General features: G+C 40.9%; 1 protein-coding gene across 1 annotated transcript; it reads right to left on the bottom strand.

Annotated features, from left to right (window-relative positions):
- Positions 1-137: 137 nt before the first annotated feature.
- On the bottom strand, positions 138-13389 carry LOC145456695 (uncharacterized). The gene is made up of 7 exons (XM_080334796.1): positions 13196-13389; positions 11409-11473; positions 10248-10425; positions 9667-9708; positions 7266-7379; positions 3927-4083; positions 138-627 (listed from the first exon to the last, which is right to left on the bottom strand). Exons 2-7 carry the CDS (start codon positions 11445-11447, stop codon positions 381-383), a joined length of 777 nt encoding a protein of 258 aa, XP_080190922.1. The 5' UTR covers positions 11448-11473; positions 13196-13389; the 3' UTR covers positions 138-380.
- Positions 13390-16166: the final 2777 nt, after the last annotated feature.

The raw sequence follows: 16166 nt of genomic DNA, 5'->3' as shown, positions 1-16166 counted from the left end.
ATTTGATGACGTAATAATTACAGTGCGCAAATATTAATTCACTGCGGCTATAATAGTGCGAGATAAAGTGATTGTAAAAGCTGCGATTAGTGTTGCATCGTAAGTCAAACGACAAAAATTATGTATAGCCACTGCACTTGAATTTCTTTTCAGGTTTATTTAAATTATTCCGCGTCAGAAAAAGTAACAATTATTTGCGATTTTCATCCGTTCTGCAATTTTTTTCATCCGAACAAGTTGGTACCTTCCAACAGGTTGATTTTATGGAATTATTATAGAATCTGATTGTTCCTTGACCAACTTTTTTCAAATTAAGTTACATTACAAAGACGACAAAATTTGTTAGTTGCACGCAATCACATCAACTCCGTCTCCCGGGATCACTGAGCAGCTCTTTCGCACAAATAATGATAGTCATCGGTGGCATCCTTATCCGTCCCGCTCGTCGGACTTCCTATGGTCATTCTAATATGGTCATCGATTGTGGTTCCTGGTCGATCGACTGACCACACGTTGGGCTCCGCCGTGACTCCATCCGACCAAACCCATTCTCCACTTGTTCTGTCAGCACCTATCCAGACGTGTACAGGTGCGCCGGTGGCTGCTAGCATCGCCTCCATCACCTCGCTGTAAGATAACGCTGTTGCTCGGCCATTTCCGAAGGACTACTCTAGGTTGCGGTTATAGTTAAGTACGTCGTAATATCAATTTTCGCTAAACACACTTACGACATCTGTCATGCTCATATGAAAACCAACTACAGAGAGAGGCGTGATTTCTGAAGGTACGGGGTGCAGTGGACATGTCTCGGGGCGGAGCGAAGGGGAGAGCGAGATAGCCGTATATTCAAGCATGTTTATTTTGACATTTCGGGAACCAAATGTCGAAATTGCCAAAAATTAGTATTTTTAAAAATATAAATTTCTATGAAAGTTTGTGATCGAACCCGAAAACTCGAGTAATTAAATCTGTACTTACGGCCAATCTGTGATTGATCAATCCAGCGATTAGGAAGTAGATGATATCCAGCCCTGACTTTTGGATTTAGCGCAAGGACTAGGCATATTTCTGTGTCGAAACCCCTTCCTTTTGAAGCGCGAAACCCCCTCCTTAAACGCGAAACCCCGTCATTTTGAAATGACCGTTCTGACGCTAATACTCGGTTGCAATTCAATAAGTCGTATTATCAGTGTTGCGCGCGGCCATTTAACGAGAGGCGTGTTGCCAATTAGCGAGATTCGGCTGTGCGCACTGCGCATTGCAGTCCACAACGTAACGAGACGCGATCTCCCGCTCAGATGACTGCAAAATTTGGTCATTGATTGTTTCAATTATAGTGCATTAAAAACCCTTGAAACAATTAGGTTGTATAGATAAGCCATAATTTTGTAAATACTTTCGACAGAGCGTATAGTATGAGCCTACGGACGATTCGCACCCGAATGGATGTTCTGATGATGATGACCGCCGACCGTAAAAATCCTGCATCGCGATGTAGTCCGGATTTGGTTAGAGATACTTTTGCCCGTTTATGACAGGGGTCGGAATTATTTATCGTCAAGGTCAAGGGAGCCATATTTGCCCTATATTATCAATTGTCAATGTCAACACACTGTGGCGTCACATATGAAGATTCGTGACGTCATGCATAACAAAATATTAAGAAACATGTTTTAAACACGGGCCATGTTTTAAACATTTAAGTTTTAAATTGATTTTTTTAAATGCAACCCTAGGTACGCGTAAGTAACATCACCTGGTGGGTTTAAAAATAAGACTATAATCAAATCATAGATTAGCATAAGGAGGTAGCAGACCCTATTTTTCGTAATACATGTCATGATGTGACTGATGTGGCGGTGTGTCAAAGTGTGAGATGCGTGAAGACCGTGATATGGGTTCTATATATAATTATTATAATCCAATTGTTAATTTGCCATATATCTAACGTTGCACTTAATTCAAAATTCTATATTTAAAACAAACTTGTTTAAAATATGTTCTTTTAGCCGTGACGTCACTAATTTTCAATTGTGACTACACAGTTGATCGACATTGTCATATCGATCCTCAAGAATTACAATTTAAAATATAGGGCCAATATGGGTCCTTTAAAATTTTTTACGGTCGGCTGTCATCATCATCAGAATATACAATTATATACATGTCGTTCCAACTACGTGCTATAACCGTTGAACCGACGACGATTTCTAGGGTTCCAACCATTCCATATTGTATACTTAAACTATATCTAGTGCAAGCCGCTCGAAGGCTCGTACTACATGTTTTTTTCTGAAAGTATTGGCGCAATTATGACATAATTATACAACTTTTGAAATTTTTTTTCAAAATGGCATTTGTTTAAAACACTGCATGCTTAAAAACATGTTGTAAACAAAGTGTTTTAAGACATCTATTATTTTAAATGCAACTCTACATTTTTATATCATTTACTAATAGCGTGTTGCACAGGTGGTCAAAGTAGTCAAGAAGACTACTCAAGTAGAAGTAGAAGTAGCGACGCAAAAATCTACTCAAGTACAAGTAGAAGTACTTTTTTCAAAGGCAACCTAAAACTACTTGAAGTAGAAGTAGAAATTCCTGGCATAAAATCTACTCAAGTAAGTAAGTAGTTTTGAAAACGGTCATAATACGTTCGCATGTAGCCTACTGTCAAACGTTGCTAATTGAGCTATACGGCGGGTTCAGAGAGCTTGATTCATATTGATGCATCACATGAGGTATTAATTTTCGAGAGCATAAGAATCCGTCTGCATCCTGGGATGGAAATCATAGTATCGCTATGGAAATCGCTATGGACGCTAATCTTTGTTTACCCGAACACCCCGTTTTAGAGCACGTCATAGTGCGGCGCCCTCACCCATATTATAAGGTCCATAGTTTAGTCGAAGAGCAATACCAAGAAGCTGTATCGGATACGGTGTTAAGACTTTGCGAGATTAGTATACGGTAATAAAAAATATGGCGGATCGTAAAAATGCCGTAGCCTACTACAGTGAAATTTTATTTTCGGAAATGGAGGCATTATTACACTAGCTTTTAAACTTCAACATGTAAGTTCCCCATGCAGATCCAGACAAAGGAACTGAAACTAATTAGAACTCAAACTAATGATACTGTGAGTTAAAAGAGAAATACAAACACTACTTCTGTAAAGCGGAAAATGTGTTTCATGTTTCTTGTTCAGATAGCTTCAACAGTGGTCTGCTAAAACAGGTCTGACGCTCAAAAAGTCAGAGACCACTTCTCCAGATTAGGACACGCCATGCTGGGCTGCTGGATTACGATATGATTGTGATAAATGCTAGATTGTGAAACTACTAGTTTAAACGTTATGATGGGCCATATTTACTGTGATGAATTATTTCATATGGACGACAATACGGTGGGAGTAAAGCGAGCCACGCTACCGCTACCTAAATTATAGCCTCTTCACCAATACTTTCGTCAAAACATACTTGTCTCTCCATATCTACTTTGCGCGAAGCGCGATGAAAATTCTGGGCTTTACTTAACTTTTATGAAAATTATATGTTAGTACTCCATGAAAACAGCCCCGAAATTCCTCAATCTCTCTTTCGATTTGGATGATTATAATACTTCTACTTGACAAACTGAAAATAGCGAAAAGTAAGTAAGTAGATCATAAAATATTACGAAGTAAAAGTAGAAGTAGCGAAAATTCGATCTACTTGAGTGAGTACCGGAAGTAGAGGCAAACTACTTGAGTACTTCGAAAAAGTAGAAGTACTTCGTTACTGACCACCTCTGGCGTGTTGATATCTAAGAACTCATAACGGCCTGACAGGGATTTTGATTTCTTCTCGATTTCTGAATCATACATTGGGTTCGTTCCATATACAGCACGGTATCATACGAATAATTATTATTATTATTATTCTTACAAGTTGATTGTAGTGTCCCTCATCCCTGACGAAGCCAACCGTCCACCCTGGCCTTCGCAAGCAGTCTTCGCATCCCCGTACTCGTACTCACCCGAACCGCTGACAGAGTAATCGTAACAGTTAGCTGCGCGATACCAACCGGTCGATTGAAATCCAACTGAAAAAGATACCAAAAGCAATGTCAACGACGGCAGGGGCAGAAGATCTTAGCGATGGACCGATCCGGATCGATGGAAGTAGCATTCAAAGACTTCGTCGCATGATGACGTATTGGTATATGAGTAAAATTTGTCTTGTTACCACAATAATGTGTAAGCACATAATTCGTATGAAATACCCAGGAAATTCCTGGAAATACCATGCAAAGAAATATTATCACCAAAATACTGCTCTTACTACTTGTTATTTTCATGTTCGTGGAGCGGGGAAAAGTATTGTCCCGTTAAAACGCAACAACAAATTTTTTTCAAACCATTGAGACAAATTTGAAATTGACCGAATATTAGGGATTGCGTTATAATGACTTGGCTATAGGGTGATGAGCGGGCTTACGCCAGTGAAAATAGATGTTGGGTCTAGATGAGACTAAAGAAATAAAAGTACCTCAACTCATTCATTCAACGACAAATTGAATAATATTTCGCCATGAAATTCGATCGTTTTAGAGTGATACCAGAGGCTTACAAGCAGACCTCCTCCAATTACCTACTAACATTTATGCGACTCTGTTTTTTTGAAATTACTTACTACTATTTCAGATCTTCATTTTCTACTGCATGTAATTGAATATAGATTTACGGTGTTAGTTTTACTTCTATTTGAGAAGCAACGCTAACTACTTTGGCCACCTTTGGGTTAATTCCCCAATTGCAGGTACCGCAGTGACACGGTCAGCGGTGTTAGCTAATGCTCGGAACTCTGAGGATTTGAGTCAATCTATCGGACAGTGGTGATCCAAGCATGTATCACAAAGGTGAAAAAACAACAAGGTAAATCTAAATCGATTTTTCATCGCTTTGACTGTGACGTTAGCTGGTTATACTGTTATTGGCGTAAATGCAAAGTAGTTTGGCATAGTAACATGCAATTGTCGGTTTCTTATGCCCAAGTAGGCTAGGCTAGGGGTCGCAGTTTCTGCGAGTCATAACCAGCACTTTTTGTGGTCTTAAGACGCAGTAGTGCTGATAAAGCATGGTGATTACACAACTGAGAATATAACCTAATTACGAATAAGTTTTATAGCGTGTTTTTTTAAATCACTCCTTTACATTTTGCGCAATACTTGATAAAAGTTGCAATAAAAAGTTGCATGAAATATAGAAAAAAAGTTGCAAGAGGTTGCAATGTAAAACTGCTACAAACAGCTTAAAACATCACACTATATAAATTTTGAGTAGCCTATTTAGGAAGCTGCCGAAAGCTTTAAAAAAGCTGTAAAAGTTGAAAAAAACTTGCCATAATGATGATATATTGCGAGAGATATCATGCCTCTGCTTACCCTTAATCCCAGAGAGTAAGTCAGTGTGTTACATTTGCGAACAGTTCTTTGCATGTAATCGGATAAATTGGGCACTCTGTGTCTACAAGACAGGCTGTCGCGTGTACGACTAGTTTACATATACGTGAAGAAAGACCAGTGCGTTAAATGAAGATATGCCCAACGAAGTAGGCTACGCAGGCAGTTTTCTGGAGTCAGATTACACAAGATTAACATCACGCAAACATTCGCTCTGCGTTATAGTGACATAAGTGACCCTGGCGCCTATCAAGGCACGACGCATCGCTATCTAACGAACCAATGTCTCAGCAAGCCATGTTATGTGTACAAGTACGACTCCTCCACCGTTACGACTTACGAAGAACCGCCCGATATTCCTGATCAGGCACACCGTATAATTGCATTGCAGTCAAGGGAGCATATTTCTGTGCAACATAATGGAAACAGCGCGCGGAATCGAGTCGAGGTGTTGGTAGGCTAAAGCGTATATGGAAAAAGGTTTGATGTTGTTCGATTTATCTTTACCACGTAAATTCATGCATCTCCCAGTGATAGTTTACGGCAGGGGTTCTCAACCCGCGGCCCGCGGGCCGCATGCGGCCCACAGACGATTCTTTTGCGGCCCGCGGCATCTTTCGATATAATCACTGCTGGCCCTGTATTGTTATGGAAGACCGATGTGTCACATTTATCGAAGAACGGTTGTTGTAACAAAGCCTGGAAGCTTGAAATAATAGCACGATAGTTTCATCTGGAGTTATACATATCAAACGTTGCTAGCTTGGTTTCAAGCCCAGCAATCCATATTTCGAATCATTTTTAAAATTGCCGACGACGTGACGGACGCATTGTTCAAAACTGCTTGGAATATCGCTAAACCCAAGAATCTGCTAGAGAAGGTATGACTTCAATAAAACTTTAACGCACTGTGCGAATATTCGCTGTTTCCGGAACTTAGCAGCAAGTCCTACATCACCTGACAAATTTCGAAGCTACAGTTGTCTGATTCAACACTCACCAGAAGAGTAACAGCGATCTCAGTCAATCTTTTATCGCACGTTCTGTAACACGTTGCCGCGTAGACTACTTTAGCCTAGCATTGGACCTATCCAGCGATGCACACAATGCACACACATTGCATAGCTAATTATCCAGGTGATTTTTATCAGAGTGGGCATGGGCATATTTCCAGAGGAAATGCTGACGGGGCAAACGTGGGAAGGGGACCAGGGCATCAATTTGACAAAGCTGACTTCTTTAACTTTTTGGTGTAGGGCTCCTGCCATGGAAGGAAAAGAGAAGAGTCGATTGATTTGCTCAGAAATGACCCCTAATGTCTCAATTCTTCTCATATCACTGAGAGCTCAAAGTGATAATGATCTCAGTAACGAAAAAGTCACCGTAATTTTATAATTGCTCGCTCACGCATTGACACAGAGAGTTTGGTTCTCTGGTGGTGGAAGGGTTTGAAGGGTGCATATACTATACCGACATGGCAACGGATGGAATGTACGCTCCATGAAGGGATTTACTTGCGCCACTTGATGATCAATATTCTCACAAAAACAGCAACTGCATATTCTCACAAAAAAAGCAACTGCAAACTTACGAACGCTCTCCATTAAAGCTTTAGAATACATAGAAATGTACCAAATGCCCGAATAAGACTGATAAATAGGCATAAATTTAATAGTAGCCTACAAATACATGGTGATAATGTTCTGCGGCCCGCAGCGTCTTTTAGTGTGAAAATGCGGCCCGTTATACGAGGGAAGTTGAGAACCCCTGGTTTACGGTGTCGTAACTAATACCATTCATTACATTACGCCTTTTCAGCTTACGTTGCGTGTTGCAGTCTTGTGATTGGGTAGTTGTTATACCCGAGCATACGGCCAGCCTTGTCTGCGTCCCCAAACAGGCGGACGAACAGGTTGACCATGACCCATAGCTGCATTCTGAAACCACAAAAGTTAAGGGTTACAATTTCGGCCTTTGACAAAGTATGCGGGTGACTGTCTATCAGTGAGTGTCAAACCATATCTTTGGTTTAAAACGGGTCGGCAACCTTTCGTAGGCAGCGTGCCAAGTATGTCAATGTCAAAATATTACCAACTGGCGTGCGAAACATGTTTAGCATTGTCATAATGATCGTTGTAAGCAAGGAATCCCACAATCCGCTCATCTGGAGCTGACAACGTAATAGCCTACGCCGGTGGCTCCTAAAGTATAGGATGTGACGGTCATAAACAGGATCGTAACTGCCGCACGCCCGCTCGAAGGAGGCCTAACGTTATTTCGTGAATGAACACAAATTATAGAGTAATGTTTTGAAAATTCATGCAACTTGATGAAATAACATTTCGCGCTTCGCGCGATGTTATGTTGCCGGATATTCAGCCCCATTCCCCAAAGAAAAAATACGCATGATGTATAGAAATGGGCATTTAGGTGTCGGCTGCTACTGCGCCTGACGCACCAAAACATATGAAGTTTTAGGCCATGTAACATGCGACTCCGAGAAGTGTGTCAGAACGATCGACAACGAAAAATAATTGGTCGAAAAGAACTGTCTTATGCTGACCGAAAACTTCAATATATATGCAATATACATATATGTTTAATTGTCCCTATGCACCTAAATGGCTGGCGCCGAATGTTCCTGTCCTGGCAACCTGAACCGCACAAGACAAATGCCATCACAAAGTGAAAAATTATTTGCCAGTAAATAAATACCAATTTGAAATCGTGTGCGTCTTTTAGTTTGGTACCTTTAGGCGATTTCAATATCAGATTTCAATATTTCAACATTGCTGACAGGAGGTCATGAAATTACATCAAGTAACGAAGTCATTATACCAACGGGCTCGTCCGAATATGATGAAGAATCATCATAATCGTATAATGGGAACGTATCGAAAATACCAGTAGCTGGTGTTCGCTGTCATGTTTGTTTTAGAATGCATAAATTTACCCTTTAACACGTCCAATAGTCTGATGCGGCCTGCGATCACAATAAGTCTGATAGCAGTTAGAGAGAAGTTTCCCTGATGTATTTTTAGGGATTATTTCTCGTGTAGACTTTTTGCATTCGCGCATGGGCGTTGTAGCTTAAATGGGTCGGCAAAACGACAGGCTAATGGGGAGGGATCAGGGATGTGGTGAAACCGAAATCATGTCCAACAATCACGCGACCAACGTGTATTGGCGTTTCTCCAGGATGAAAGTTTGTCAGCGACAAAATCAATTCTGCAACGTTCTGACGTCACCATTGCTGTGACGCAAGAAGGAAGACGGTGTCACAGTTTCCAAGCCGAAAGCATGGAGACATAGGGTGATTTCCGAGGAAAATCGGTATTCAAGACATCAATGTCGGTCGGTAATTAGAAGCACTTTCATAAGACGACGCCACGAAGACTTGCCGTTATACTTATAATTCTAACATTGCGTCGAGGGCCACAGAAAAGCGGTTGGCGGGTCGGAGGTTGCCAACCCTTGCTGTAGAGCAGCGGTTTTGAACTGTCGATTGGAATCAATTTTCCGACCGTTCTGCCACATATATGATGATTTTATTTTATATGATCGTCGTTGGGTTACATTACATCCGTTCAAGACATACGATGCGTAATGCGATACAGGCGCAGTAAGACGTAATGAACAGATAGGAGGATACCGAAATGACTATAGTTACTGTAACAGTATAGCTCCTAATCCAGCATCCATCTCGGCCTAGTGCTCCATTGCAAAATGTAAGAGATTGAAGCCTTGTCCACTAATTTGTGAAATAAAACACCACACCATATTCTATAATTCATTATGGAATCGGTCAATAAGATTGGGAATTGCATATAAATTGCTATAAATTTTTATCCGCTCTCTGCTCGCGTAATCAGATTTACCGGTAGAGCTGAGTTAGGTGATTTGGAAAATGTACGGCCGGTAAATACTAATTGAACATATTCGGGCGGACCCTTTGGTATAATGACTTCGTTACATGATGTGATTTCGTGGCCTCCTGCCTGCTATGTCAAAAGATATTGTAACGGCCCAAACGTACTAAACTAAGAGACGCACACGATTTCAAATAAGTATTTCTGCATCGCAGTAAGACGTCACTTGACGTCATACCTTCATGTTCGCGTTCACACAGAACCTTTCGAAAACCACTGATCTAGTCTATTATATACTCTTATACAGAGATGCGTGGAAATTCTGGTCGCTGCAGGCAAAATCATTCATACTGACCTGTAGTTGGTGTCGTCGTGGCCCTACTCCGTTCAATCAGCACTGCAACAATTAGGATAAATACATATATAGATAAATAAGTATCGTAAATTGGATGTCATGGTATACAGTAGAGTCCAGATGTGATCAGTAGCGATTTGATTTGATATGATCTCTGACAAAATAGTCAGGAGTCAGTGGTATTCAAGTATAGGCCTATATATTCGGCTGCCGTCATAGAAAAGCCTCCGAAAAACTTCATCATTGGATTACATTTCAAGTCATTCAGATTTAAATTGTTTCGAGTAAGATATGGCCAAAGTAAGGATATATGCCAGCGTGAGTATAGAAGATCATATTGATGTTATTTCACAATACTGCCCGACGAACAACTATTCTGAATAGCTGTTCAGAATAGGACTTCAATTCTTGAGGCTTCAAAATTCGAATCCGTCATTATGCTGCCGGATATATTCTCCGGAATACCGCTCAAAACTTGTTATCTAATCCTCATAATCACACTTGCAACCTTTCAGAGAATGTGTTGATGTACATTGTCCGCTTTACAATGTAAGATAGTAATCAATACTGTGAATTCTAACTTGACAATGCATAGTATAGCAGGTATGATCGTCCTAAGCTGCCCGATTGTCGCGGAGGGAGCGGCCCATAATATGGCTGGTAGTAATATGCAGGTGCTGCTGGTTCATAACGTGGTTGTTGTGGATAGCCTTGATAAGCGAATTGCTGTGGAGCGTTGACAGCTACAAGTCCTTGTTGCTGTGAAAATGGTAATATAAGTGAAATACTATCACAGATTATGAGCATTATAAGTTTAAAGTCCATCGAAGTCAGGCGCAGATAATCGCCCTTCTGCGAGGCATTGGTAACTCGGCGAGAGTTGCCGTTTTTTGGTTAACAGTTAACAGTAAACACTAGGCTACTTGAATTTGGTATTAAAAATGGTCAATGGACGGACATATCAGCTTGCGACACCGATACATGAACATGGCGATACGTGAGCACGAGAGCATATGAGAATCGGGAGTCATGAGCAATGAGCATACTTGAGCACGCGATACTTCAACATGGGGACACCTGAGTATGGGGATACATGAACAATGAACATGTGATGCAGAAACTTGAACCTCCTGATATCAACTCTCGATCATGATATAAGATAATCGCCACCGAAAATTGCCATCAGTTTAAATGGATTTGGATCTCAAACTCCAGTTCGAGGTAAGAAGCATAATTAAGACAAATTCAACGACAAATTGAATAACATTTTGCCAAGGAATCCTATCGCTTTGGCGTGATAATTCCAAATCCAGCAGGCTTATAAGCGTTGACCAACTTTACTTTGTGGAACTTCTTACTACTACTACTACTACTACTACTACTACTACTACTACTACTTCGCGCGAAGAAAATTTCAAGATTAATTGAAATCCCTCAAAAATTCGGGAGTCGATTCGTAAATTCAACTTACGCCAACACATGCTAATCCAATTACGTATCGATGGCCGCACAAGTTTCATTCTACGGCCGCAGGTTGGCCACTCCCGGACTATTATAGATGGTAAAATTCAAATAGATCTGGGGTTAGTAGGTCTATATGGCCCACAAATACTTCCTATTACCATCCAGTATGGTTGAGCTGCTCTGAGACTCTTCTGAGCCCAGAAACAATTTCGCAGTGCATAGCAAAATATCCTTTGTAGCAATATTGTATACATGTCAGAAATGGAAACTTATTCTACCTTCGCTGTTGGTGCTTGAGCATGAGCATTCGACGTCATATCCTCGGCTGCAGATTCCGCACAATCTAAATGTATCACGAACAAAGCAACTGTCATAGAAGCGAAAGCGCATCATGGAAATTTCGGGCGCAATATATATTGGAGTTGATGAATGAGAATCAACATCTATAGCAACGATAGCATCATTCGCTGGTATATTTCATACAGAGGTGGTCAGTAACGAAGTACTTCTACTTTTTCGAAGTACTCAAGTAGTTTTCCTCTACTTCTGGTACTTACTCAAGTAGATCTGATTTTCGGTGCTTCTACTTCTACTTCGTAATATTTTGTGATCTACTTACTTACTTTTCGCTATTTTCAGTTTGTCAAGTAGAAGTAGTTCAATCTTCCAATCAGGAAGATAGCCTGAGAAATTTCGGGGCTGTTTTCATGGAGTATCAACATTTAATTTTCACAAAAGTTGAGTGAAACCAAAAATTCTCGTCGCGCTTCGTGCGCAGTGGATACGGTGGGGCCAGTATGATTTCACGATAGTATCGGTGAATATAATTTAGGTCGCGGGTTGACGTGGTTCCGTTTACACCACATTGTCGCCCTTCGTTCATGTGAAATAATTCATCACAGTATATATGGCTCATCATAACTTTTGAAACTGATGTTTCGCAATCGAGCATTTACTTATCATATCGTAATCTAGCAAGTCCATGGCGTGTCCTAATCTGGAAACGTGGACTCTGACTCTTTTTAGTTTTGAAGCTGTTTTAGCACACCACCTTTGAAACTTTCTGGACTAAAGGCATGAAATACATGCTCCACTTTTAGAAGTAGTATTTATATTTCACTTTTAATTCCCAGTAACATATACTTTGAGTTAAAATTAATATCAGTTCTTTTGTCTGGATAACATACATGTTAAAGTATAAAAGCAAGTGTAGTGATGCCGTTAATTTCCGGAAATAAAGCTACACAATATGGCATTTTTACGGTCTACCATATTTTTTATTAACGTTTACTAATCGCGCATAGCATTTACACCGTATCTGATTCAACTTCTCCGTATTGCTCTTCGACTGAACTACGGGCCTTATAATATGGGGGATGGCGCCTTACCATGCTATTTTCTAAAACGTGCTATTCGAGAAAACAGAGGATTAGTATTGCATTTCCATATCGATTCTATCATGATGTTGATGAATCTATGTTGATGAATACTATCGAAAATTGGATACCTGTTGGTATGCATCAATATGAATCAAGCTTGTCACCTTTCGCATATAGCTCAATTTGAACCTTTTTACAATCCATGTGAACGCATTAGGATCGTTTTCACAACTACTTACTTACTTGAGTACTTTTAAAGTCAGTCAATTCTATTTCTACTTCAAGTAGTTTTAGGTTGCTTATGGAAGAAGTACTTCTACTCGTACTTGAGTAGATTTCTTTCGTCGCTACTTCTACTTCTACTTGAGTAGCTTTCTTGACTACTTTGACCACCTCTGATTTCATATTAGAATCAGAGAGTATACACGTAAAGTGTACGTACACGTACAGTTGTACACGCCTACCAAAATCAACACCTCACGGAGTAGGTTATTGCATTATTGGCATGCTTGTGTACTATTCTCGGCATAAACGAATAGGATATGAGCTGTTCAGGTCGTTCCTTCATACAACACTAAATCTGTCAAAATCAAGATGGGCGATTTCTCCGGTTGCAGGCTTGCAACGCTAGGATCGAGGCTTTTATATTATCGGTAATTTTATTGACGGATAAGCCACAAACTCACCTATCCCAGACAGTTACTGAAACCCGATGATTAATAGCGGCGCACATAGCAAACGGTAGCTGTACATTTCCAATTCAGAGAAGTAGGCCAAGTCTATCCCTAAAATCTAATGAGCACAAAATTCATAGTGGATAACCTACAGCTCGTTACCTCTCCCGCAGCACACGCCAGCCTATATAGCGATGTACTGTGGCGCAAAGGTTTTATATCTAATTTTAAAAATAAACATCACCTTGTATAAGGATATAAAATTGATTCCTTATCTCACAAGATCATAGCTATCATGTATGGTATAAACGTAAGGGGCATATGTAATATCAGTCACCGCACGGAAGAAAGCATAATTTCGAAGGTTCGTATGCCTATGCGATAAGCACACCGTACATTTGGGCCACAGGGCAAGTTGCTTCACTGTAATAATAACAGCTCACCAAACCGGTACCCCACGCTAAAATGGACATCGGATAGCCTCTAGCTATACGTTCAATACATCATACCGTTGTGAGTTATCTTTTTTCCGCAAGCTCACGGTCTCGCAAATTTCAAGCATAACGTAACTAACCTATGTCGGTTAGTTATCTATATAGTCAAAGCCGTTTAGCTTAACGCTTGGGCTTACAAAATTAGTTCGACCGGAGGCATTGTGGAATGTTTATATCTACCCTTACTGCGGCAATTATACAATAAATCGGGAAATATATCCATTTGGAATCGCAAAATAAAACAGTAAATCTGAATGACCGAACACGATGGATCTTTGGCAAGAGTACTGTCCTGTGTCCATCAGTATATTTGGACGAGTGCTACGAAGATAATAATCGCAATGCGAACCGCATTATAGAAGACGCATGTTGTTGTTGTTGTTGTTGTATAAGTGTAATATTGGTGCTCGACTGCTAATGGTCTTTTGCACCAGATCTATGATGCGAGTATCCTATATCCTTTTATGTCTTTATAACCCTCGACCGGTTAGTAGGGCATATTCTATCAGAGTGCCGATGGTAAGAGGATTGACCAGCAATGTTTCCAAGCGGAAAGGAACTGCGTCTCTAATTTGGTCCCACAGATACTGTCGAGGGCCTTCATACTTGGTGCAGTGAATGACGTAATGCTCAACGGCTTCAGGTACGCCGCAGTTTTCGCACTGTCCAGTATCGTGAATTCCTAATCTATGCAGATGAGAGTTCAATTTGTAATGACCGGTTTGCAGACGGATAAGTATGGCGTAGCCGTAGGCTCTTCTTGTATGTGTTGATACTAGGGATGGTGTGAAGTGAGGTTCACGTTCGCGATCTGTGTGTGAACCTCAGAAATTTAGAGGTTCCCGTTCACAAACGAACCTTCGTAGGTTCTGGACTATGAACCTTTTTCATAGATTACCATTTTCACGTCAATATATCATCTTTCGTTGAAATTCTTTGCACTTCAACTTCGCACCATACTATGCATGGCACTGGCAGCATAAAAATAAACATCACCAAACGGGCATGCACCCGCCAGTAGTAGTATAGATCGCTCGTGATTTGACTGGGGCTCTTATGGACGGGGTGGTGACCTGCCTGAAAACCCGGCGTGATGACCCCCCTTTTAGACCCCCCTCTCGGTCGCATGGTGCCATTGTGTCTTATGGGTGCGGTGATGATGCCACCCTTTCGGGTATAGGCTGTGGTGATGATATACCGTGAAAACTCGTGTTGGTGACCCCACCCTTTCGGTATAGGCTGCGGTGATGACCTGCCGTCTCGTTGGTGATACCACCCTGTCTGGTATACGTCGCGGCGATGACCTGCCATGGATTGTTTGGTAGTAACTAACGTTGTGGGTATAGGCCGTGGCGATGAGGTGGTGTTGAGTATGTATCAGGTATGGTAAATAGTCACGTGACTGGTCCTCAGTTAATGTGTATATTCCAAATTATTATATATGACAAATTCGAGTTAATCCCAACGTTTACGGTGAATGCGACTTCAATATATCGTTATTCTTATGGAACCGGTCACATGGTAACGTAGCTGATATAGACGCGACTAGATAGCGTTACAGGTATAGGGATCGCTCACGTGGTTCTACATGAAGACGTCGTAGTTCAGGCATAACAAATGACCGATCGTGTTCTAACTCCAAGTCTTTCCTCGCTGTCTATTGATTCGTACGTAACCTGAATGATACCAACTTTCAGATCGGATTATTCGCACCTTCCATACCGCTGTTTCGCACCTACAGAATAGTCTGCTGTTCACAGTCGTAGCATTAAGTCGCGATTTGCCACAGAGCCGGCGTAGACGGTGATTCGAATAGCAACAATAACCACGCTCACAAACTAACATTTCAAAAAAATGTGTGAAATAGTTTGCTAAATCTAGGAATTACTCGCATGGTAATATTTTGGTAATTAATCGGTCACAGAGCCGGCGTAGACGGCGATTCGAAAACCAACAAGAACCCCGCTCACAAGCTAACACTTCAAAAAGGCGTGAAATATATTGCAAATCCTACGATCGCTCACTAGATAACACCGCAGACATAGCCATATATCATGGTTTCGTGTTGCAGAGGTAGGAATCATTCTCAAGGTAATATTTTGGTAATTAGTTTGTCACAGAACCATCGCAGACGGTGATTCGAAAACCAACAATTTGACACTTTCCGGCGATCGCTATGTCAGTGTTTTCACACCTCTGGAATAGTGGTTAACTTTAGTTGCGTGATACAAATCATGAGAATATTCAATCAATGTGTCGATTTGCCAACTTGAAATGAAACTCACAACACAAATCAAGTTGTTTGGTATGAACAATGCTGTCTGGCTCTTGGTATGAACAATGCTGAACAATGCTGTCTGGCTCTTTTTCTCTTGAGCAACTCTCTCGTTTCGCCAGACAGCATTGTTGCGTCCCAATGCCAATCTCCATAACAATGAAAAATTCGAGGCTGATTGTGGGAGTTCCAGGTCCACGAGCGGAATAAAATT

This window comes from Botryllus schlosseri, chromosome 15, assembly GCF_051294905.1.
Source record: "Botryllus schlosseri isolate E-star chromosome 15, Bs_hap1, whole genome shotgun sequence".
In the NCBI taxonomy this organism is placed as follows: domain Eukaryota; kingdom Metazoa; phylum Chordata; class Ascidiacea; order Stolidobranchia; family Styelidae; genus Botryllus; species Botryllus schlosseri.
The sequence above is the reverse complement of the archived record's forward strand: the minus strand, read 5'-3'. Positions and strand labels throughout refer to the sequence as shown.